At 44.3% G+C, this 24,368-nt stretch overlaps 2 protein-coding genes across 3 annotated transcripts; both read left to right on the forward strand.

Annotated features, from left to right (window-relative positions):
* The first annotated feature begins 1,036 nt into the window (after positions 1-1,036).
* mfge8b (milk fat globule EGF and factor V/VIII domain containing b) lies at positions 1,037-16,393 on the forward strand. The gene is made up of 10 exons (XM_077021485.1): positions 1,037-1,211; positions 6,780-6,905; positions 7,041-7,169; positions 11,364-11,477; positions 11,823-12,004; positions 12,221-12,373; positions 12,458-12,602; positions 13,524-13,708; positions 14,061-14,216; positions 14,531-16,393. Exons 1-10 carry the CDS (start codon positions 1,127-1,129, stop codon positions 14,672-14,674), a joined length of 1,419 nt encoding a protein of 472 aa, XP_076877600.1. The 5' UTR covers positions 1,037-1,126; the 3' UTR covers positions 14,675-16,393.
* Positions 16,394-20,405: 4,012 nt separating this feature from the next.
* Positions 20,406-23,890, forward strand: hapln3 (hyaluronan and proteoglycan link protein 3). Of its 2 annotated transcripts, none has more exons than XM_077021491.1 (5): positions 20,406-20,567; positions 21,106-21,247; positions 21,374-21,745; positions 21,864-22,166; positions 23,025-23,890. In XM_077021491.1, exons 2-5 carry the CDS (start codon positions 21,127-21,129, stop codon positions 23,306-23,308), a joined length of 1,080 nt encoding a protein of 359 aa, XP_076877606.1. In that variant the 5' UTR covers positions 20,406-20,567; positions 21,106-21,126; the 3' UTR covers positions 23,309-23,890. The 2 variants fall into 2 exon arrangements, with proteins under 2 accessions (XP_076877606.1, XP_076877605.1); XM_077021490.1 differs by having other exon boundaries at positions 20,408-20,567; positions 21,100-21,247.
* The last annotated feature ends 478 nt before the right edge of the window (positions 23,891-24,368 follow it).

The raw sequence follows: 24,368 nt of genomic DNA on the forward strand, positions 1-24,368 counted from the left end.
GTTCCTGCGTTAAATTTCTTGTCGGTGCAAACCTAGGCGGTTGACAAATGATTTCTCTCTCATTCCGCATTCACTGTTTATGCCATTAGAGATTAGAGACTTCTTTGGAGAAAATTTAACTCACTTTATATTCAGTCGAATCAAGTGAAGATGGTGCGGAAGTTTGGGGTTCGGGCATTTTGAAACCAGCGCTTAAACACCCTCAGCAGGAGGGCCAACTGAGACAATAATAGCGGTTTTGTTTTGGCATTTGTCAAATGGACAACAGTAGCGCAACTGGTGTTTTCTTGCTTGTGCGCAGATAACTTAATAGTCTATTTCTCTAGTTTTCTGTAGATAGAAACGTTGCGAAGCCCTAAATCACTCTAACACAGGAGTAAACCTCTAACATGAGAGCAATCGATATACGCAAAAAGCAACAATAAATCAACCATGAAGGTCGAGTGTTTTCTAGGAATCAACAGGCTAGCACACTTTGCCCAGGACCTCAACGACTCCATGCCCTCGGTTTAAGTATTGCTATGATTGTATGTGACCGCAGATTATGTGTACTCTATTTCCCCCTGGCTGTGTCGTTTAATTATTTGAGAAAACATTTTACTTAGACATGTCCCAATATTCCCGTGTAGTGAGAACACAAAGCGCCCAGTGAGCTGTGTTGTAACCACACGTGATTATCATATTCATATAACTGGAATCAACAAAGCCTAATACGAACACTCAAATGGGCACAATATACTCGCGACAGCTGTTTGTTTGGTTGTTTGTTTGTTTTTTAAATAATATCCCAAATCCTCCGGGATCTTTACTAGTGGCTACATTTATCACGATGAATGTTTCAACATTTTCCCCATCTGCTCGCATGGTTTGTTTACTGTATCACGCCGATCTTGGTGGTGACGGACAGCAGCGCACAGTCGCGTCGCTGCAAACACGTGTCCCCTTGGCCACGCCTCCGAGGCGGGACTACATATTTAAAGCACGACGTGATTGGACGAGCGCGTAAACGCACGTGCGAGCGCAAACATCGCAGCCCGTCCCCTCGTGCGTCTTAATCCTGACCGCAGGCATAACGGGATTCAGACTCACTACAGCACGCAAGAGTTGCAAAGAACTGAACGAGCGCATGATGAAAACTTACGCAGCCGCCTCGCGTTCTTTAACACTTTTTGCAGCTTGTTTTCTTTTTGCTTCTATTTTTGCAGTGAGCGGTAAGTATTTCCCCTCATCTGTTTGGGAGCAGAGAGATTAAGTGTGTTTGGTTTCTGACCAGGCGAGTCGCACGCTGCAACATTCCGACGCTGAATGGTCATTTTGTAACCGATGTGTAAATGAACCATGAGAAAAGTCATGGTGAGTAACACGTGTAACAGAGTCAACTGTCTTGTTGACAAGCAGAGTACTGTACTTCCAAAATTAACTTCTTAATTTATCCTGTTTATTAGATGTATTTTTAGAGGGGGCCGGTCCATTCTAATTCAGTTTCACCAAAAGTAAAACCGACTTACTGGGATCCATTCAGACAGTTCTGACGGATCATTGTCTCTTTCAGTAAGATACTGTCTTAGCTGGGATTGAATTATATTTGATAAATGATGACCCCACTTAAAAGGACACTGTAAGTGATGCCTCTCGAAAACTCTGACTTTAATGCATAATGCGGATGAATTTGTTGCTGTGCGGATGTTTGAGTGCTGGATAATCCGATGTCCTGGTTTTATTTCCAGTAAGTTATCTGGAGGCTAGGAGAGAGTTATTTGCTGGTCTCTATTGTGGTCAAGCATATTTGACAGGGTGGAGATAGGGGCCTGGTTTTAGTTCTTTACGCTGGTAAAGAAGATTTACCCAGTGTCAAGCATGTCTGTTAATAAAATGTAGTCATTCTCCTGTTTTTTTTATGATTGGCCAGTCTTTTTCTGCCTCGGGACTGCCCCGCAATGTTGTTTACGTTGAGCTATTTTTTATACTGCAACCACTGCTGTAGTCTTAGAAAGAATTTAGCTGTGAGTGGTATAAGCGCCGTTACGCCTCAGGCCGTGGCTTGTCTAAGAGTGTAGGTGTGGTGGAGTGACCCGTACACTGACTCACTTCCCTTTGGCTGTGGCCACCAAAACATGCAGTGTAACATCCTGCCACTAATGACCAGTGCGGCAGGGCCTGTCTGTACTTACCGTGCCCGTCTGTTACAGTCGCCAGAGCGGCCTCACTCTCCTCTCCTCGCCGATGTGGTGATTTTAAAGGTGCTTCTCCTTTAAAGCAGTAAACGGGGCCTGAACCTCATAAAGTGTTTGAGAACGTCCCTGCTGACCAAGAGTGTGTATTTTAGAGATGGACTTTCCTGCGTCTTTCCTTTTTATTCCTGTTTCAGCTTCTTGCCTCCTCTCCTTAATTTAGGTTCGTAGTTAAAGTGCCACTTAAGTACCGTTGTTGGCACCACGCCAACATGCACTATGTGATGATGGACTGGGTCCTCTCTCTTCCTCTGCGTTCCTCTCCTTCTCCTCACACACACTCAGACTTTAAAGATCATCTTCAATTTTTCTTAACATGCTTAGCCAAATCAGTCTGCCTTAATCCAAACTCTTTGCCTTTGTTAGGATAAAAATATGCAAAAAAGTTAAACTAACTGCAATCTTCTTCTAGTGCTAAAAAAACAACCCCCCCCCCCCAAACCAAATAACTAAACACAAGGCTCTTTGGCCCAGCCTGAGGAGTGAGCTCTAATTATAGCCACCATACGGGCTTCTCACGCTTCTCTTTTGTATCTGTTTGAAAGCTGTCGTGGGGCTTTTGCCATCTGGCAGGGGGTCTTACCTCAGGGGACGAACACATTTGCTCTGACGTCTTCACTCCTAATGCCAAGCCCAATCGGGACCTCCTCCTCTCTGAATCATTTTCGATGGGGCCTAATCAATGTTTCATTTTCAGCCCTTGTGGCGTGCGGTTTCTCATTTGGACCCCCTCTCAGTCTCTGTCTCGTTCCACTTTTCAATCTGCTGTGTTGAATTTTTAAACTGATGATCCTTGATCTTCCACTGCTCTACCAATACCCCCCCCCCCCCCCCACATTTTCTGGATTTTGATCCTTTTACTGAGATGTATGACACTTTGTCATATTTTATTATTTTTGGATTCCGTTTTGGGTTCTAAAATGGGTCAGACTTTCATGCCCTGTAGTTGTGCTATAGGCAGGCAAGGATGCGATTGCTCTTGTTGCCAGGAGAGTGGTGCTTTATTTTGTACGTCAGTGTGTGGTTATAGGCTAGTTGTGATTTTAGTCCAAAGAGCAGATGGCTGTGGTGTTCAGTAAAAGTGCCTGAACATTATGCAGTTATCACCTGTACATGAGGCTCAGCGATTCTTACCTGTTTTTTGTTTGTTTGTTTGTTTTTCTGCTCCGTTTATGATTTAATGCTGCATAATATTTCATTGATCTGCATTGCAGTTCATGCTGTGCTGTGAGCATACGGATTAAGCTCCGATATTTCAGATGAATGTTCTGTGGGTGATCCAGACATTAAATCATTTTGGTTAAAATAATGCAGACGCATGTTACGTTCAGAGTGCTTTCAGCAGTGTGTTTTAAATGCAAGACGTAGACTATTACAATAATAGCAGTATGATCATTGTACAGTGTTTCTATCCATACGGTGCTGCCTTGTTATGCATGCAGGTGATTCTGTGGTGTCCAGTTCTAAGACCACAGTCTCTGCAGGGCGAGTGTGCTGTGTCGGGTCTGGATGTGACTTGGAGAGTGATTCTCCAGTGAAGGATTTCCTGTATCTCTGCTATACATTTTGTATGGCTGCTCCATTTGTGTTGGTTTGTGATTGTTTTTTTATTATGTTTGACAGATTGACTGTGTTCCTGGGGGACGTCTCTGGTCTGTGTGCCATGGTGTGATGTGCACACTGCACAATGTGCCTCTGTGAAAGCATGCACCAAGGTCAGGAGGTGATAACACACTCGGAGCTGAGACCTTCGAGGCCCCCGCCCCCGCCCCCGCCCCCGCCCTTCCTATCAGCCTGACTGGAGCATGTCCCGCTCTTTGGACAGACGCACACGCTGAGAACAGCAGGGACTTACAACGCACACAGTATATTTTTTAGATTCTCTTTAAATCCTCTTCCTCTATTGCAACACCCGAAGCACCAGTTGGCTCTCGTGGTGCTGATGCTGGTTCTACAGTTTGCCTCATCTTGTTTATTGGCCTTTAACATGTCAAACGATGCAGAGGTTATAGTTAACTTAAGCATGGAAGATTAGAAAAGAAAAATAAAGCTCCACCAGCCACTGCTGTGACTCCTTTGGGGAACCTGAAGGCCAACCGGTTAACGTTGGCAGTTGGGAGCTTTGGTTGGTCCAGTCAGGTTAGTCTAACTCGTTGTGTCACTTTGGCATCGCCTCCTGTGTTCAAGTTCTGGCATGGCGGTGCGTGTGGGTTTGGCTCTGGGGTTCCTGCTCCTTTGTATGCTCCGTGTAAAGTTTTTGTGTTACTTATCTGTTTCTTATATGACCGGCGAAGGGTTTTTGTCTGCCAAAGCATCTGTGATAACCCACCCCTTAGCGGATTATTGCTGAGGGGTTTCAAAACTGTGACTCTATAACCGTATGAGCAAAGAATGCTTTTTTCATTGTATAATAATGGATAGAGCCCTGCTGTATGGTTATAATGTAGAGTCATCATGTGCTATCGATGAGGGTGTCCCAGAACTGTGGTCAAACATTATTTTCTGCAGTGGTAATTCATCCTCGGTCCTCATGTATGCGTTTCCCTGAGCAATGGCATTATTAAGCACATTGAGGGTATTTGTTATTGGAATGTTAGCTTTGGCTTGTTCATATCTACATGTTTTCTAGGGCCTCTGCAATAGGAGTAGTGAGTCATTTGATATGAGAGGATTTGGTGCCATAATTGCACTACAGCACCATGATAACATATTACTCATAATCTGTACTGGCTGGGAAGCTGCCCTGTGCACATCCTCAGGGCTCGTGTGTTGTAGAACTCCAATGAGGCCGGCTTCTGCCCATGGCTCGCATTACAACCTTGTAAGAAAGACGTGAACACAGCTATGTGATTGATGTAGGAGAGCTTGCGTTCGCCTGCCTCCTGTCAGAATGCACGTGGTGTGTGTGTGTGTGTGTGTGGGGGGGGGGGTCGTTCTCGTAGCCTCTGTAAGGGACGGCAGGGTTGGTGTTGTCTTCTGCTGCCCGGATGATTCTTCCAGGGCTGGTCAAAATGACAGTCCCGTTGATGAGATGCTGTTACTGATCGAATATTTCAGGCAGTCAAACTGGGTTTTTTAGCTGATGTGCTACCTTTCCCTCCAACAGGATGATGTAGGCAGAGCACAGGCAGAGTGAGAGGGATGAAATGGAGAGGGATGACTAATCCAGATTAGAGGAACAGTATGTAAATGTTCAAGTGTAGCTCAATGAAGCAACATGACTCTCTTTTTCACATACAGGCAGAATTTTTTATTACAAGTAAAAGTAGGACAAGCACACAGTTACTTTTATTATGTGGGGATGTGTGAAAATCCTCATTAGTCCTTAGAATGTAAATGAATGAAGTTACTGTAGCAAATACCAATGAATAATGTAAGTCAGCTCTTTGAAACTCCCATGTATTGACCTTAGATGTACCCATGCAAGTATTCTAAGTTGCATTATTACCATTAAGTTATCCAAACAATTTCATAGGAAACGAAAATGCTGAACAGTTTTGAGCAGATCTGTGGGTTCCTGAAGTGTGCTACTTCCTCTCATGTCAGACGTCACCATTCAGCAAGAGCACTCTCTTTTCCCGTCCTTATCTCGGGAGTTTATCTCGGGACTTTCCGTGAAGAATGTGCTCAACTATGCTGTCACGCTGGCTCCCCTTCAGAATGATCCCGCAGATACTGCAGGTCTTTTAGTTTGCTTCCAGACAGGACCACATGTTAGCCAGTCAGATGCGCTGCCGATTAGTTTGGAGAAGGTGGATTCCTCGGAACATGGCACATTGAGCGAGCACCATTCTGATGAGGAAGCTGTTTTTATGAGAGCCAATGTAGGATCACACCCTCCTAGAAGGCTCTAGAAGGCTGTGCAACTGTTCCATGATCAGAAACTGGGATCTCGTTCCAGATCCTTAAGGATCCTTAAGTAGATCATGGTAGATCTGCGGTTACCTGGAGATATAATGAACATTTGAGCAGGGTTTAACCCTCAGTTCTGGTGTTTTGGAACATTCCCAAGGGGGAACAGGATGTTTGGAGCATTTCACAAAAGTGTCACTTTCATGGTGGACTTGTGGGAATGCAAGTTAGATAACGGAGAATAAAGAACCCAGCTAAAGGTCTGCACTTGGGGGGGTTATAATTATGTCACTAACTGTAGTTGTCCCAGAATAACATGCCTAGATTTTGACTAACCAGCTCTCTTGTGGCCATGTCAATGTGCTCCCTGTAGAAGCTTCTAGCACACGTGCAATGTGTTGGTCTCGTCAGCACTCTGGTCCACGGTGGACACACAGCCATTCCATTCCAGTCCGAAACAAACACCGGGCTGCATTGTGGTATCCGAGTCTGGGCTACTTCCCATTTTCTAGCAAACAGAAAGTGCTAAGCCCAAATTCACTGTTAGTAACTCATGGAAACTACCGTTCATCACCGCATAACAGGGGTGGGGTGGGGTTGGGGGGGGGGGGGGGGGGGGGTTTGGCTGTTTAATCATATGCAGAAAATGTTCATTTCCATTCTGTACCTGATGAGTTTTTAATTTCTCTTTCTCAGGTGAAGTGTGTGAGAACAACGTGTGTTTGAATGGAGGGACCTGTGTGACCAGCGAGGGGAAGGACGCCTTCAAGTGTATCTGCGTGGACGGCTTCACCGGGGACACGTGCAACGAGACGGAGACAGGTAGAAACTGTCCACACGCGGACGTCCTTTTGCCCCCGCTACACAGCTTAAAACTAGACGAGTCCAGTTTGGCTGCTCTTAGCGCTTCAGGATCTGCTGTCTTATCTTGAGTCCCATTCTGACCTTTGTTCACAGGGCCATGTCATCCAAATCCTTGCAAAAATGATGGCATATGTGAAGTGGACAGCTCGCAGAGAGGAGATGTCTTTACTGGATATGTTTGCAGGTGCCCAAAAGGCTTCAGTGGCTCCCACTGCCAGAACAGTAAGAATCCCCGTCTGGTCTAAATCAACAGGCTGGGTCATATATTCCCTTAACAGAAACCATAACACACCGTCCCAGTCTGACATGCGATGCTGATAACCGTGCGCTGATAACTATAAGCGTAACTATATGGCTGTGGCTTCGACGCAAGCAGGAGGGGCTTCTTATCAACATTACTGAACATTTGTAAAAAAATAGGACCTCTTATCAGATGCAGCTATTCATGAACTGGGTGTTTGACTCACTCAGTGAAATCATGGGGCCCAGACACTATTGGAATGTTCGGGGGGGGACTGGCAACCCGTGAGCTGCAGCCCAGTGGAGGTGCAGGCCTCTCGATGCTCTGACTCGCTACGGCCTTTGCTGTGGCCGCTGGGGCAGCGTGGGGCAGCGTGGGGCAGCGTGGGGCAGTGTGGGGCAGCGTGGGGCAAACCCCACAGCATGAGCAGGTGCAGCGTGTAAACCGCAGAGTCGTGTGCATATACAGCTCCATGGCCTCAAACGCACTCGCCTTAAGAGACTCGGGTTTACTCAGGTTTTTCTTTAGCTCGAACACTGAATATTTTACTTCAAAATGACAAAATCTGGAAACTACATGTGCATTTAGTTTCAGGCGTAGTGCTGTATTTTATATTTTGGACTGATGTTCCATAGGAATGCAGCTAATGTGTAGGAGCAGAGCAGAGGAAGCCCAAAATGTGCTTTAATGAACCATCTTTCTGGTTGTTCTCCCATCACACGTAACATCAGAGATGATTGTTAGCAGCCCCACTTCCCTGACCTCCCACGTGCTGATGAGAGAGCACTGGCCTTCACCGGCAATTTGCTGCCTATTTCCAGCATGTGGTGTCATAGTTATGATGTTTTGATTGGGCAATGCTAAGTGTGTGTGGGTGTGAACAGCGAGACTCATCCTTAGCTGGTGGTTGGAGACGGTGGTTAAAGATCAGGGAGGCTATGGAACTTCGAGGCGAATTTTACAGAAGCCGTGGAGACAGAGCGGCAGCGAAGCGTCTAAATTTCGCCTGCCTTCAGGATCAGAATGAGCACAATGTGTGCCCAAGCGTACCCACAGAAACGGCGCATAGTTTAAGACAAACTTGGTGCCAGCACAAATTCAAATATATGCCATACACGCATCCACACTGTATATACATGCGCACACACACGCACACACACACGTCTCTTGGTTGTCCAGCCAACAGGGAGAGGCTTGCTGCGTAGTTCACCCACGCCATCACACACTCGCCTTGTTGCTGGGGTAGAATGGAGACTGGAGAGTTAATGAAGTCAACTCTGACACTGTCGCCGTCTTTCCTCGTGGCTGATGGGCACGTTACGCTGGCAGTGTGAAATTGCTCTAAAAGCTCGGTGAGAGACCATGAAATCAGTGTCAGAAGCTTTTAGCCAGTGAAGTATTAGCCACATTAACTTGGCTGAAATAACCTGCTGTACAGTTTCACCAAAGCACTTAAACTCCATTTTTAGAAAAACACAAGTGCCCTTGTTGGAGTGGTGAAGGTTTTTGAGCCGGTATGTGTGAAAAAGCAAGAATAAGTGAAGTAATTCGGTGTCAATTAAAAGCCGTATTTTACATCTACAGGTTATTTAGGTATTTATCTATTATTTACCTGTTCACCGGTTGTGTGGTTGTATGACTTAATTGGAAATAGCTATTTTCCACAAAGGGATCTAATCTCTCATTTTCATCTTGTTCTTCTCTATCTATGGTTTAGAAAAATGTTCTTTGATTCACCTAAAATATTTTCTCTCCCTTTACTTTTTATCACTCTTTCAATGCTCTATTTATTTACTTTCCTCTTAATATATTTTCTCTTCTGTTTCTAAAAATAGAAGAAATTCTCTTGCTGTGATTGTTAGGCCAGAGCAGAAACAGCTTGCTGGTCATTTTCTTTTTATTTCACTTGGATCTGTGCTAAAGCAGTGGTCATATCTTTTGTGTGTGTGTGTGTGTGTGTGTGTGTGTGTGTGTGTGTGTGTGTGTGTGTGTGTGTGTGTGTGTGATGGTGGGCTTGACCAATCATCACAAGACATTATGGTGGCAGTGAACTCTGGAGGAATGCAGCCGTTCTCATCTGTGCATAATTGTCACTGCTGTTCTCACCCTTGCTTTCCACCCTCCTCACAAGTAGACGCCAGGTCAGCATTGCCATTCCCACCAGTGCCGTCCCCCCCGCCGCTCCCAAAGCCTGCTGACCTTGCCTTGTATCGATTGTGGTCAAGCTGCAACCATCATGAAATCAGTAACAGCTTTCATGCAGTCGCCAGCATTTCCTACTGCTGTTGACTTGGAGTGATCCATCCCATCAGATGTTTGAATTCCCTGTATTACTGGATGTGGGAGCTGGTCTAACTCTGTCCCATGTTACAGAGATAGATGTTCTTACTCCTAAAGATAGTACAGATATCCAGTCACTCTGTTTATGTCTCACTGGGTCACCCAGCACGGGTCTCCTTTCCTGCATTACACTACCTCTGTGTTCTTCTGAGCAGTTGTGCAGTAGCAACGGTGTGAGAGCAAAGAGGATGAAGTCCATGGGCAGAGACTGAGGTCACCTGCCTGCACCTGTGATTCCTAGCTTCCTATTGGTCACCTGTATGTTTCCTAGCTTCTTATTGGTCACCTGTACGTTTCCTAGCTTCTTATTGGTCATCTGTATGTTTCCTAGTGGGGAAAGTTTGGAGGATTTTGGAAATATTAATACATTAAAATGTACAGGAATAGCAATTTATGAACTTTTTGGGGTTTTCCTAGAAATGCTTTTATTAGCAAAGTTGTCTTAATGTTGGACCTGCTAAAAGATATTATGGTTGTTGGTTACTACATCATGTGGATAATTGAAACCTTATTTGATTGTAATCCTAGCGTTTGGAGCAGAGAAGCTACAGTTCAGGGGTATCGGCCCTGCATGTCTGTCCTGACCTCAAGAGTTTCAGTGTGTTTCAGTAGTTCAGAGCTACCTTGGCTCAGGATGACCGTGAACACAGACTCCATCTGTGCACACAAACACATAAATCTCTTGATTTGTTTTTTTATATTCTTGGAAAGTTTCTATTGTGGGTCTGACTTGTCCTGACAGCACAGTCATGTTGATGTTCTCAATGTGGGTGTGTTGGAGAAGATGGTTGTGCTGCATGAGTGTATCTGGAGTGTTTATGACTGGGCCGTCTGGAATGAACACCTCCCTTCTCCGTTTCTGGTGGCTCTCCAGAAAGGCTCTTTGGGGAGGTTTTTGCCCAAACTCTGTCCTAGGGCCCTAAGAAGAGGCTGTGTCCCCTCTGGCAGTGAAGTCACTCTACTGTTTAAGCAGAACCACTTCAGTGCAGACATCGCACTTTTTCTTCCAGTTTTGCTACACTTTTATTCTCATAGTGAAGTGCAATCCTGGGCTAGATAAAAGAATAGCACATTTAAAAATAGTGATCTGCATTAATAGTAAAGAATGTAAAGAATAAATATTACATGGTTGTGTATTTGAGGTCCAAGCTGTGAGGTTTACAGTAACTCCACTCGAGGACACTGCACAGTAGAATGGGTTCCACAGTGGATGCACCTTAGAGGAGAGCAGACTGGAGAGGAACCATGAACATACCACAGGGTCCTGACTCTGTGTGTGTGTGTGTGTGTGTGTGTGTGTGTGTGAGTGTGTGTGTGTGTGTGTGTGTGTGTGTGTGTGTGTGTGTGTGTGTGTGTGTGTGTGTGTGTGTGTGTGTGTGTGTATTTTCATAAAGGGAGTTGTGTTCAAGGTGTTTTGGAAACAAACATAGTGGTCTGAATTCCACAAAGTTATTTTCATGATAAAAGATTAAGATTGCTTTGATTTTGGTTTGCTTTACACCAAATGTGGCTTCTAAAGCAGATTCTTTATAAGCATTTTAAAGACGTGCCTTTTAAAAATGGTTGCACAGAGCCATAAGCTTTATCTCAGTGAAAATCTTACTGCAATGATTTGTAAGAACTCTTAAATGTATTCAAATACTTTCTCACTTAACTTTCAAGAACGTTCAGATGCATGTTACTGTTCGCAAGAACGCCATCTACAGCTCAAATTCAGAACTGTAGGAAGTGAAACAAAGAAAGACGTCTCCTCAATATCTGTTTATACGCCATTAGGGAGATGACAGCTAGCCTTGGTTCCACTGGTGAGAGTAACTGTGGTTTCTGTATTGCAGATGTGAATGACTGTCTGGGACAGCCATGTCAAAATGGAGGTCAGTGCCGGGATCTTGATGGAGGATTCAGCTGCAAATGCCCGTCGCCTTATGTCGGGAAACACTGCCAACTGCGTGAGTGGGTTCTGTCAGTTTGGGTCATTTCCAGGGTCACTTCTAGAGTTCTACCGGTCAACACATCCAGTGCTTGGCTTTAATTGTTCAGGGTTAAGAGCTACACAAGTGATTTTAACATTGGTTTTCAACTTTCCTATTTAAATATTCTTTGTAATTCTGAATAAACTTGGAATTAAATATCATCGACTGAGCTTTGGCTTTGTTAATTACCTGGCCGTGTGTGTGTGTGTGTGTGTTCCTCCCTATGAGCACTGTCCTCATGCCGTTAATCCATCTGTCTGCCTCGCCGTCTGACTCGTGTAAGTGTGGATAGACTCATAATGTGTCATTTTTGACCTGCAGGCTGCATCTCTCTGCTGGGCATGGAGGGTGGAGGCATAGCTCAGTCTCAGATCACCGCCTCCTCCATCTACTACGGCATTCTGGGGTTGCAGCGTTGGGGTCCTGAGCTGGCCCGGCTTAACAACAAAGGCCTGGTGAATGCATGGACCTCAGCTTCACATGACAAGAACCCCTGGATTGAGGTGTGCTGCTATGGCTATTGAAACTGGACTTTACAGGCCTTTCACTATGACTCTGGCTCAGCGCCATGCTGAAGGGTCAAGCCACGGCCTCCGTAGCATGTTCTATGATGCAGATCTCCGCAATCGTCATTATTTTGCTGATTCTTGACAGCTGCAGCTTCTGGTGTTGAGTAAATGTGTGTGTGTGTGCGTGTGTGTGCGTGCGTGTGCGTGCAGATCAAGATGCAGAGGAAGATGCGTTTCACTGGTATTGTAACCCAGGGCGCCAGCCGCATGGGCACTGCTGAGTACATTAAAGCCTTCAAGGTGACCTCCAGTTTAGACGGACACACGTACACCACGTACAAAGGCGAGGACCAGAAGGACAGAGTGAGCTCAACATCTCGCCACTTTCTAATCCTCGATGGGGGTTCACGCTGTGCTGTTTGACATGAATTTGGTGTCCTCTTCCAGATTTTTGTAGGGAACGTGGACAATGATGGCACAAAGACTAACGTGTTTGACCCACCCATAATCGCCCAGTACATCCGGATTCTGCCTGTGGTGTGTCGCAGTGCCTGCACCCTCAGAATGGAGCTGGTTGGCTGCGAATTGAATGGTAAACACAAACAGCTTCCACTGCACTGACATCCAAATGAACAAACACCAACCACTCCATCTTCTGACATCCAAATGAGCTGAACAAAACACCAACTGCTTCATCCACTGACTTCAACCAAGCAATAGTAGAGGTGCAATTACATTTGACTAAAGAGACGTCGACTTAGAGTGTATATAAGAGGAAGCTAATTAAATGGCAGTCTGTATAGATCCCAAAGGGTCTCGGCTGGGATAACAAACTGAAACAAAACTCAATTGAAATTAAAAGCTTGTTGTGCTTGTGCTGTTCTCAGCGTGTGGTCAAAGTCGAGAGATTCTTTGGCGTGAGGTGCCAGCTTGTAGATCCAGCCTGGGACTCCAGCCAAATAATGTTCTATGAGCCCAAACTTCTCAAACATGAACTTTAGTTGGGAACACGTGACTTGGTTATTATAAACCCTGCCCCTGAACGCCAAACACATGTCTTCTAGAGTATTTGGATACTTAAGTCATTGTTGTTAGCCATGTAAACTTTCTGTTCATCATCAGCTGTGTTAGATGAAGTTGAAACATGTTGATGTCATCCTGCCTCTCAGCGTTGTGCCTTGCTGTGCAGCTGTCTCTCAGGCACCCACCAGAATGCACATGTCACTCTCTGGCAGCTATAGCGGGACACATGCCCCATAACACAGACTGCCCCGTGCCCCATAACACAGACTGCCCCGTGCCACTAACTCCCATGGAGCCAGCATGTGTATACTGCTCTGAGCTGGACTGGAGTCCGTCTGGTCTGGGCTGGATATGCTGATGTGCTTCCCACCCATCTCTCTGTCATGCCTTCTCTCGCTCTCTTGCTTCCTCCCTCCCTCTCTCCCTCTCTCTCACATTTAACCCCCCCCCCCGTAAGTGTTTCACTCCATGGTGTGTTTGACCACGACAGGTTGCTCGGAGCCGCTGGGCTTTAAGTCGCGGCTGGTCAGCGACTCCCAGCTGTCTGCCTCCAGCTCTTTCCGCACATGGGGCATCGAGGCCTTCACCTGGCACCCGCACTACGCCCGCCTGGACAAACAGGGCAAGACCAACGCCTGGACAGCTGGCACCAACAGCAGAGCCGAGTGGCTGCAGGTGACCATGGCACTCCAAAAGAAACTTGAAGGGAAAAAAAACCTTGAGCAGTGGGTAGACAGTGGAGAAGGCAAAAGTGCTTGTGTTTAACACGAATGTGTGACTATCACAAAGCTAGCTATAAAACCATGGTCAAAGTATAGTTACATTGTGATTTAAATCAAGCCAAGGCCGAACTGGTGTCAGTAAAACTCACAAGAAGTGTTTTAAATACTTTTTATGGGATTTCCTTACATATTGATTTGCAAATGGATTACAGATACTATCCATGATGGTAGTATTTGTGATTACAGCATCACATTCCAAACGTTTCTAGAAACATCACAGCTGGGCTTGTTTTTGTGAATCACAGGTGGACCTGCTGTCCCCTAAGCGCATCTCGGGCATCGTTACTCAGGGGGCCAAGGACTTTGGGAACGTACAGTTCGTTATGGCCTTCAAAGTGGCTCACAGTGATGACGGCCAGCATTGGACAGTGGTGAAGGACGACAAAACGAAAACAGACAAGGTCCCGATGCTTCTCAGTATTTCTGTTCCAGTGTTTTTTTTTTCTGTGGCTGAAGGAAAGGGAGTGTAGAATAACAACAGAGGAATGGTTGTGATGTGAAGCCAGTCTCAAAATTGGAAAAACCAGTTGCCTCTTCCCCTTTTTAAAAGCCTAGAAAACAGAACTGTGGAAAAATATCAGAAATAAGAAGTGCCACATACTCAAAAGACCTTTTAAAATAAGTTTGATGGCCCCGTTTAGCAGTGTGGTATTTAAACCAACACTATCTTTATTTATTTTTGCTCTGCCTTTAATTTTCTTCATTTTATCTGCAGATCTTCCCTGGCAACAGTGATAACAACGTGCACAAAAAGAATGTGTTCGAGCCGCCTTTCTACGCCCGATTTGTTCGGGTCCTCCCGTGGGCGTGGCATGAACGCATCACCCTGCGAATGGAGCTGCTGGGCTGTGACGAGTAAAGCTCCGCCCACAGCTCGCTTCACACTGTCCCTCCTCTTTGAGCCACATATGCACTGCCTCGCTCACAGCACCAGATGGCGCTAATACCACACAATCCTGCCCAGCAGCTGAACCCAGCTTACCAGGCTTTGGGGGTATCTCGCATTAAGAAGATGACTATTAATAATAAATAATAATAATAACAATAATAATGATAACAATTCTGCAATGCAATCTATGTACCTATCTTGTTCATTATGCAGGGAGATTTTGCCAAAAAAACAACCGATAAAACGTATTGATAGTGTAATAAGCTGTAACTCAGAATTGCTTGGTGTTCCATGATTAGCAGTAGATTGAATCTGTTCCAGTGAGACTGCAGTGCTCTTCAGAGATGATATTACCACAACATTTAATGTTTAAGCTTATTTACCTTATTTACCTAGACTGAGAAGTTAATAATTATACAGAAGGAAAAAATGTATTTTGTTAAAATGTTTGTGTTGACTGGTTAATGACTTGGTTGTAAAAGGATTGTCCAAATGTAGTCTTTAAATCTGGTAAGTGATGCGGTCTGTGTGTAGTTCATAGCAAGAACAGATTGTGAGCATGATGTAAAAAGGCTGTACATTTTTTTGAAGTTTTTTTTTTAAATGCTGAATTCATATTTCATACTTTTCCCCACCAAATACTCCAAAGAAATTGTTTGTTTGTTTTAAGTCATTCAGGCATTTTTCAAAATTAAATTCTCCTCATCGCAACCATTCATTCAATACCAAACATAGCTTAAAGTGTCACAAAGCAGCAAGGGACTATGAGCTGGTGAGTGTTACTGATCATTCCCCCCCATACTGCCACGGATCTTTCTCAGGTAGAGGAGAATCACTTGCAATGTGCTACTGACTTATTAAATAACACACATGGTCCTAAAATAAACTAACATATTTGATTATTGTCATTTCATAAGCCAAAGTGATCTCATCTTTCCATTTTGAATTGGGTGAAGCAGAAAATGTCTCTGCGGCCTGTTTTCTGCATTTATTATTCAGCTAAATGTATAACATGTTAATGTATTCAGTGATTAGCTGGGTCAATAGGGTATGAATTTTTTAGTGGTCCAGCAGTGATTGAAATGCGCCTTATCAAAAAACATATGCGGTCTTCCCCAGTAAGGGGGGAGTAAATCTAATTTAGAAAGATTGCTACGGTTGCATTGAAGCTCTGACATAACTCCTCCCCAATCTCCATAATGCTCTCACAGTGCTCTGATCCCCTCCCCAAAAACCCTTATATGAATTATGAATTTTGGGCTTGTGCAATATGACGTGAGCGTTTAATATTAATGACAGATATGAATGGAACGTGTTTAGTGAAACGGGGCAGTATTTTCCCCATTGCTTAAAGATTTAGATTTAGATATACTGGTTGGTAGTAAGAAACACTGAATAATTTTGCAGTGATTGTGTATTAGGAAGCCTGCATTTAAAAGCTGTCTTTGAACGTTCAGTGTTGGCAATGATTTCATCAGAGGTTTTGTACTCCACGGTGAATACACAGCAACTTTGTAATTCCTGTTCAGTATGTTCTTTGTTCTGTCTTGTTTTTCCTGAACCTCTTTTTTATGACTCCTACCATATTTCCAAACGTGGATAACATTCTTAGATTTCACTTCGGTGTGTCTTTTTTGAAACATTTCATGTTTTTAAAACTGAAAACAAATAAAATCTAAAAATAGATAATGCTAGCCTTTTAATTCTGAATTACTATACACTGATGACCTTGTTCTATTTCTGCTGGTAGTGCACATATTTGAACCGGCTGAACGGGCCCCGTGATGTTGGGGCCAACATCCCTTTCTCATCTTCTCTGTCATCAGCTTCCCTTGTGGAGAAGCCCTCCCAAACAGGATATGTATCTTTGTGCCTATGTGAGTGCCAGAGAAACTTCCATTCAGTGTCCGCTGTGGATACACCAGGTGTAGTTCATCAGCTCATCCAGAGGTTATAGTGGGAAGGCAGAGGCCTGGTGTTAGAATGGCAGGAAAAATACGGTACCTGTGTGGAACCAAGAGGATTCATTTTTGGAATAATGAGACATTCTGGAACAAGGTATTGGGCAAAGGTTTTAGATAAAGCCCTTTCCAACCTCTCTACACATGTCTGAAATTTGCTCCATTTCGTGTTTAGAAATACACCCTACAATTGAAAGTGTTTTAAGATAGTAAATGACTCATATGGGAAGCTGTCAATAGTATGGACCTGACGAGTCCTACACGTCAAGATGTTTCACGTTCTACAGCTTTTGGTGATTGCTTGCCATGTGATACAATTAGAAGTAGAGACTAGATTGGCAATAGATAGATAGATAGATAGAGCTTTATTGATCTCTTGGGACGGATCCCTTCGGGAAATTGCATTTTTCCAGTAGCAGCGTTACAGTACCGTAATGTTTACAAGCACTAAGCACTAAGACAAAGATTAAACACACAACATAATAATAATAATAAAGGTAAAGATAAACTAAGAAATAAGGCAATGTATAAAAGGATGTAATTGCACATAGCCCATTATGGAGTATTGCAGCCCATTATGTAGTATTGTGATTCTGATTGCTTATATTATTACATATTGCACATAGCCCGGTTTATAGGTGATCAGCTAATTCCCAGACATCCTCAGTCTGCCCATTGGCACATCCACCTATTTAACTCCTTCCCCCCCTCTTTCCCAGAGAGGAGTTGTATAGTTTGATGGCATGAGGGACAAAGGAGTGTTTGAGTCGATTAGTCCTGCACCTGGGAAGTAGTAGTCTGTCACTAAACACACTCCTCTGTTGTATGATGACCGTGTGCAGTGGGTGACTGGTGTTGTCCAGGATGTCCAGTAGTTTGTTCAGTGTCCTTTTTTCTGCTATCGTCACCAGAGAGTCCAGCCCCGTACCGACTACAGATCCTGCCCGCCTGATCAGTTTATCTATCCTGGAAGAGTCCTTCATGGATATACTGCCCCCCCCAGCAGACCACGGTGTAGAACAGGACACTGGCCACTACCGTCTGGTAGAACGTCAGCAGGAGTTTCCTACAGATGTTGAAGGACCGAATTTTCCTGAGAAAATACATCCTACTCTGACCCTTTTTGCACAGTTGCTCTGTATTGCAAGACCAGTCCAGTTTATTGTCCAGCCACAAACCCAGGTATTTGTATGATGCAACCATCTCCACCTCATCCCCTCCTACCATGATCGGTCGTGGCTTGGGTCTAGACTTCCTAAAGTCGATGACCAGCTCTTTGGTTTTTGTGGTGTTGAGCTGTAGGTGGTTCGCATTGCACCAGGTTGCAAAATCCTTCACTAGGCTCCTGTACTCCTCCTGCCTGTTGTCCCTGATACACCCGACGATGGCTGTGTCGTCTGCAAACTTCTGGATGTGACATAGCTCAGAGTTGTACCAAAAGTCAGCAGTGTAGAGGGTGAAGAGAAGAGGGGCCAGCACCGTGCCCTGAGGTGCTCCTGTGCTGCTGATCACAGTGTCAGACAAGGTTAATTGTCTTGCTGGCAATACAGTTCTTGCTGAGGTCCATCAGACACATAATGTGCCATATGCCTCATTTTGCTAATAGAGAAAAAAATTATATAAACACAAAAATTCAAAGCCTCCTGCAATGGGTATCAGCTTTTCATGTCCTGTAAGACATATTATAATGATTTGATGACAGACTGCAACGGGAACAGCAGTATGACATCATCATCAATAGCTAAACCAGTGGATGCTATAGTTTACTCTGGTTCCCAGGCAGGGAACTGGGGTTAACTCCCTACCAGAGGGGTAATTACTGTGAAAATAAATAACCTTGTCTGCCTTTGAGAAATAAAGATAACTTATAATCTACTCTTATTCATCTGCAAGGCTTAGAACTGAACTCTTCTGATGATGTACCACAATTTCTGTCTCTTTTAAAAGATTACAAGTGTAAAGAATGTAGCTGTCTATGAAGTTGGTATAAATGAACTAAATTGTTTGGTTTAAATGTCCCAGTGGGCTTCATATTTTATATACTTCATAAAACAGTTTCCTCGAATGTTTATTACTCTCTCGGGACCTGAGGTACAGTGAGACCTTATTAGAACCATGTGATGAGAAGATTTGCCCCTTACAGGCTGAATGAACACTGTGCAATAGTTACTGTTGAATGCAGTTATTTATTTTTTTTTACACACTTTTCTCTGTCTTTCTTACAGGGTTGCAGTAACTAACATTGACAAGTGCTTAAGAACAATCTGGACCATTGAGCTGAAGCACTCTGTGCCTTTTCATTTTGACCAAATAATTAGTGCGCAGCCACAATTATGCTCCTCTTACATCCACTGCTGTCCGTGGACTGCTGGCATTCTTTGCTCTAGGCGAGGGCTTTCATCTTGGGGTTCGGAAATAAACTGCCGAGGATCTTCAAACATGCTGTAGTATCTTCAAAAGCAGGAAGGTGCAGTCTCTCTCTCTCTCGCTCGCTCATTCCTTCACTGATGCTGTCTCGGTCTGTGGGTGAGCAGCCTGGGCTACTGGCAGTGGCGCAAAAAGGGGGCATGCAGCGTATGCGACGCATAGGGGCGCTGCACTAGAGGGGGCGCCAAATCGATGAAATATAATACTGAATTTGTGTCCATCTTACGTTCGACCCCCCCCAGTCAACAACTTTCGTTCGGGGGGTGCCGATAGTATGTTTGCATACACCTCAGAAAGTAAGTAATTGCACCCCTGGCTACTGGTCAGAGTAGTTGCCCTCCAGTTTGGAAAGGGGGTTACATTACTGAGCGATGGCACTGACCCAACATCCTGTTCCCACCAAAGGCCGGTCAGCAGCTCCTTCCTCTCCCAAGCCGTGGGTGAGCTGAAATAACCTTCGCCGATACTAAAATAACACCTTTACTGGATATGGAGGAACATGACATTTAGGAACAAAAGGACCTAGAGAAGGTTGTTGGATCCATGCCCCAGCGCCTTTCTGGATAGACAAGGTGGCAAGGACATTGTGACTAAACCCCAGTGGCTATGTGCATGAGAGAGAACGGAAAAGTCGCTTATCTGTAAGGATACCTGTCCTACCCCCCAGCTATTGACATCGGAAAATTAACCTGTTTTAGGGGCCCCTGGAGGGGGAAGGAATTATAGCATCAGCTTTTTTCATAACAAGCTGTGTTTTTAAGATCACTTTTAGGTCACTGTGTTATAGGTTATACCTATGGCGTCAGATAAAGTATGCATTAAAAAGTGGGCTTTCTTTTTTAAATCTTTAAATTTATGCTAATTACATAATAGTTCAATAGTCCTGAAATCCTATAAAACATGCAAGCTTGATTTTAAAATAGATTTTAAAATAGACTTAGACCTTGTTTCATATCGTTCCACGTATTACGTATTTTGTTTTATTCTTTGGTCATTAACAGCAGCATATAAAACCGTCAAAATTCATCAGACGTTCCTTTTTCGATGTAAACTTTACATCCTAAAGTTCTTGATGGTGCCAATGCAAAGTTCACACGGTAGCTATTCTCAAAACGTTACAAATGGCGACAAAGTAAAAAATAAAAGCTTACGTGGTTGTAAAGCACTGGAAGTGCTTGTTTCAGTAGCCTGCCATTATAACGCAGTAATCAACAGCACTGACCTAAACAACACTGTCGTACATTTATGAAAATAACCAATGCTCCTGGTGTGGCATACGCCTTTGTCAGGAGACAGTAGCCCACATCTCGCAGTCCGATCTATTGTTCACTGAGTGGCAGGAGCTCACTGCATCAGAGGGATGCCTCTCGATGACGTCATGTCAGAGTTCCAAAATATAGAGGAGTCGGTCTATTAAACCCCGGCGAAGGAGGAACCACCGAGGAACTCCCTGAGAAAACCAACGTTTTAGATCGGTAAGCAGATCTACATTTGCTTCTAAATTACAGTTTGCCATTTATTACAATACAACATAAGGCTACGGTTTAACTTGTGTTTTAAAAGCATGAATGTGAACAATTGCAATTTGTGTCACTTTCACAAATGTATTTAATAGTAGAAACTCTTGGTAGAATTCGACTGATTTGCGTCTTTTTCTGAAGATCTGTTCTGAACAAAGATGCAAATTTTTGGATCGGCTCTAGATTAATTGAAGATAAACGTAGTTGCACGTTCTTGTTAGGGTTCATACACGTTTTATGGGAAACATTGCAATATCGTATTATTTACGTTTACTTGAGGGGAAAATACACTTGCGCAACATCAAAATAGCGTTCTTTTTCATTTTTAGTTTGCTAAGAGAAAAAATATTTTTGCCTGTCTACGTCCTAATGTACACGTCTTAATGTACAATTCATAAAGGAAACGACCACTTATAACAAAACATTCTATTAACGCTAGTAATGTAGTAAAAAGTGATTTCACAACTAAAAAATAGTGTTTGCAAAGTTGTAGGACACCAGACGCCTGGTGAACATGAGGACCACACGCCCCCTACTGATGATGTTCATGCACCTTCTGCTGGAGAGCCACGCGCGGCGATACACTAATGTCTATTTTTATCAAGACATAACGAAAAGTAACGGTAACGGAGAGAGTAAGTTACTTTACTTCTCTTTATAGAGTTTTTGTCTGTTATGTTATCTGTTCTCTATATATTCTGAAAATATATTTTTGGTACGTTGACTCTCCGACGTCTCCGGTTCTGTCGGTTCTGTGATAGTCCACTTTCGTGGGATCCGTCTTCACGTGGAGTCTCCGGAGACGTCGGTGTCGGCCGTTCAGGGAACCAACGTGACTCTCCCGTGTCATTATCGATATGAGCCGGAGCTCAGCGTGCCTCGTCGGACGAGAGTGAAGTGGTTCTGGCAGCCGGCCGCAGGTGGAGGTGCGGAGAAGGACGTGATGGTGGCGCTGGGTTCTCGCCACAGAACCTACGGGGACTTCCAGGGCCGCGTGCGTCTTCGTCGGAGTGTCCCCGGCGACGCCTCCCTGGTCATCAGCCCCTTGGTGGTGGCCGACAAGGGCCGCTACCGCTGTGAGATTATCGACGGGCTGGAGGATGACAGCGTGACTGTCGAACTTACACTTCGAGGTAAATTGTAACGTGTAATTTTGTTTCTGACTTAAACGTCATAAAAAAACGCCCACTTGTTATGACGCTTTGCGCACGTGCCGTTGGTCAACATATCCAATATTTGCTCCGTTCACAGGTGTGGTGTTCCCTTACTACTCACACAAGGGGCGATACCAGCTGAACTTCCAGGAGGCAAAGGAAGCTTGCCGTCAGCAGAATGCCTGCCTGGCCACCTTTGAGCAGCTCTTTACAGCGTGGGAGGAGGGCCTTGACTGGTGCAATGCGGGCTGGCTGGCTGATGGAACCGCGCAGTACCCAGTGTCCGTGCCGCGAGAAGCCTGTGGGGGCACGGACCTGGCACCGGGGGTACGGAGCTACGGCACACGGCACAAGACCCTGGACCACTTTGATGCGTTTTGCTTCACGTCGTCCATTAAAGGTGAAGGCTCTTCTTCATGCCCGTAATTTTCTGCACAGTCTTAGGCATTATCTTTCAACAGATAATCATTGAAGAGTTTTATGCAAGGAATAACTGGACAATTTGAGGCCTTTGTGAGGGATAAAGGGAAATCTTCCAGGCACTGTAAAACCCACAGATGTTCCTGAGTTGTAAACTAGAACATGACTCATAACAGCTGAAGCCAGTGCAGAACACATGGTGTGTGATTTCTCATTTATGCAAATGTTATTTTGCCCCCCTGCTGTAATTGGTGAATTTAAAAGGCTATTGATAACTCTGACACAATCGTTTGGCATCATTTATGCATACCAAATACACCGTGGCCCTCAAAAACCAAATATAACATTGTCCCTGACATTGATCCCAAGCACAATTCTCACACTCTGAGTCAGACATTAATCTTCAAAGAGCAACACTGTACTTTAAGAACTCTGATGCCTTTTTATGAGATGGTCCACCTTGAAGAACCTCTGCCTTCTTCCTGAGCTAATTAGTCTTCCATATGTCTTCAGGCTTTCAGTTTCAGGTCCAATAAAAGATTTTTAAAAATGTAGCACATTTTTAGCGTTTGGACAAGCAATCTGTTGTAAAGCTCAAGGATTTTGCTTTGAAGGTGACTGAAGAAATTCCTTGCATTTCATTAAAAATGAAGATGAGAGTCTTTGAGCAACTTCAGCCATTTGCAACTTTGAGAAACTTCAGCTACTTAAAATTCTTAAAAGTTGTTCTGATTGCAAGTATGAGAAGATCACCACCTTCTGAATAGGACACTATTTAATCACGAATATAGCACTGCATAAAACTTTCAGTTCATGTCTTGCCTTGGCTTGTCCTTAGGTGAGGTCTACTTTTTGCAGCACCCACTCAAGCTGAGCTTTACCGAGGCAGTGGATGCGTGCATGCAAGACGGCGGTCAGATCGCTAAAGTAGGCCAGCTGTATGCAGCCTGGAGGTTTCTGGGACTGGACCAGTGTGACGCGGGCTGGCTGTCTGATGGCAGCGTCCGGTACCCCATCGTCCGACCCAGGTCCAACTGCGGCCCGCCTGAACCCGGGGTGCGGAACTTCGGGTTCCTTCCCATGCATTTAAAATATGGAGTGTATTGTCACAAAGTCCGGTGATGAGGTTCTGACACGGCCCGCTTTATCGCAAATGTGAAATCACAACTCTTCTATATTATGATAAAAGTGAAGGGAGTCAGAGCCTCTGCACTGTGGTATAAGTTAAGGGAGTCAGAACTTCTGCACTGTAGTATAAATTAAGGGAGTCAGAACTGTTTTTGAGTTTCCATGCTAGTGAATCTACAAGCATTTTAGATGCATTTAGAGTAATAGTTCTGATGCAGTTAGCAGACTTGTGAGAACCGTCTTCCCGCTACATTCACTGCAGTCATATGGTATGTAGATTTAACCTTGACACTAGTGTCACTCAGGGACCAGGTCTGCACAAACTACCCTTGTCAAATGATCTCTTAAAGACTGAGCTTCACTGTATATGTTAGACATGTTTAGCCATGACATGATAGGCATGTATGTACGTATATTTAAACAAATATTTTAAATCTATGTGATGTCATACAATCAGTTGTTTGATTTCACCTACTGTGTTTATTCAGTATTGCATATTTTTTTACATTCTGAGTTGTTTGAATAAGCCTCATGTAAAGTGTTAACCTTTTAGATAATAAACGTTTGGTTTCCAAACATTTCCTGTGCTGATTTATGTGGTCAGTCATACACATGATCATTCATTAAAACTATCATACTATCAAACATCAGTAGCACTTTCAGCAACTTCATCTAATTGTCTGGTTTGCAAAAAAATGAAACATAATTTCCAGTATAATATTGCACAATTTTGCAGGCATGCAGGTGATTTCATGGACTGAACATTAGAGGGCGCACTTAGCCCAGCGAGAGGCCCTCGTGGGACAGGGACACCAAGAGAGCCTCAGCTGGAGGTCGGACTCATGCCACAGGCCCGCGCCACCCAGTCTGAGCCGCTTGGCACCAGGAGAGGAGGGAGGCACACTAAGGCATTTACCCACCTCCTTTTTCCACAAGGCAAACAGAAGTGCCGGTAATTTTATGATCCCTTGGACTCAAAGATGTCCTATTTACACCTGCTTCCCAAACATGGCGAGGGACGGGGGGCGAGCTGAGAATGAAAAGACAGCAGTGT

Source organism: Brachyhypopomus gauderio, chromosome 11 (genome assembly GCF_052324685.1).
Source record: "Brachyhypopomus gauderio isolate BG-103 chromosome 11, BGAUD_0.2, whole genome shotgun sequence".
Lineage (NCBI taxonomy): Eukaryota > Metazoa > Chordata > Actinopteri > Gymnotiformes > Hypopomidae > Brachyhypopomus > Brachyhypopomus gauderio.

What these genes read in the sequence shown, in the direction of transcription:
- hapln3 (XM_077021491.1), top strand. Translation starts at nt 21,127, where the DNA reads ATGAGGACCACACGCCCCCTACTGATGATGTTCATGCACCTTCTGCTG. An exon ending in TGTCGAACTTACACTTCGAG is followed by an intron (nt 21,746 to 21,863) that starts GTAAATTGTAAC and finishes CTCCGTTCACAG; the next exon opens with GTGTGGTGTTCCCTTACTAC. An exon ending in CTTCACGTCGTCCATTAAAG is followed by an intron (nt 22,167 to 23,024) that starts GTGAAGGCTCTT and finishes GCTTGTCCTTAG; the next exon opens with GTGAGGTCTACTTTTTGCAG.
- mfge8b (XM_077021485.1), top strand. Translation starts at nt 1,127, where the DNA reads ATGATGAAAACTTACGCAGCCGCCTCGCGTTCTTTAACACTTTTTGCA. An exon ending in TTCTATTTTTGCAGTGAGCG is followed by an intron (nt 1,212 to 6,779) that starts GTAAGTATTTCC and finishes TCTCTTTCTCAG; the next exon opens with GTGAAGTGTGTGAGAACAAC. An exon ending in TGGCTCCCACTGCCAGAACA is followed by an intron (nt 7,170 to 11,363) that starts GTAAGAATCCCC and finishes TCTGTATTGCAG; the next exon opens with ATGTGAATGACTGTCTGGGA.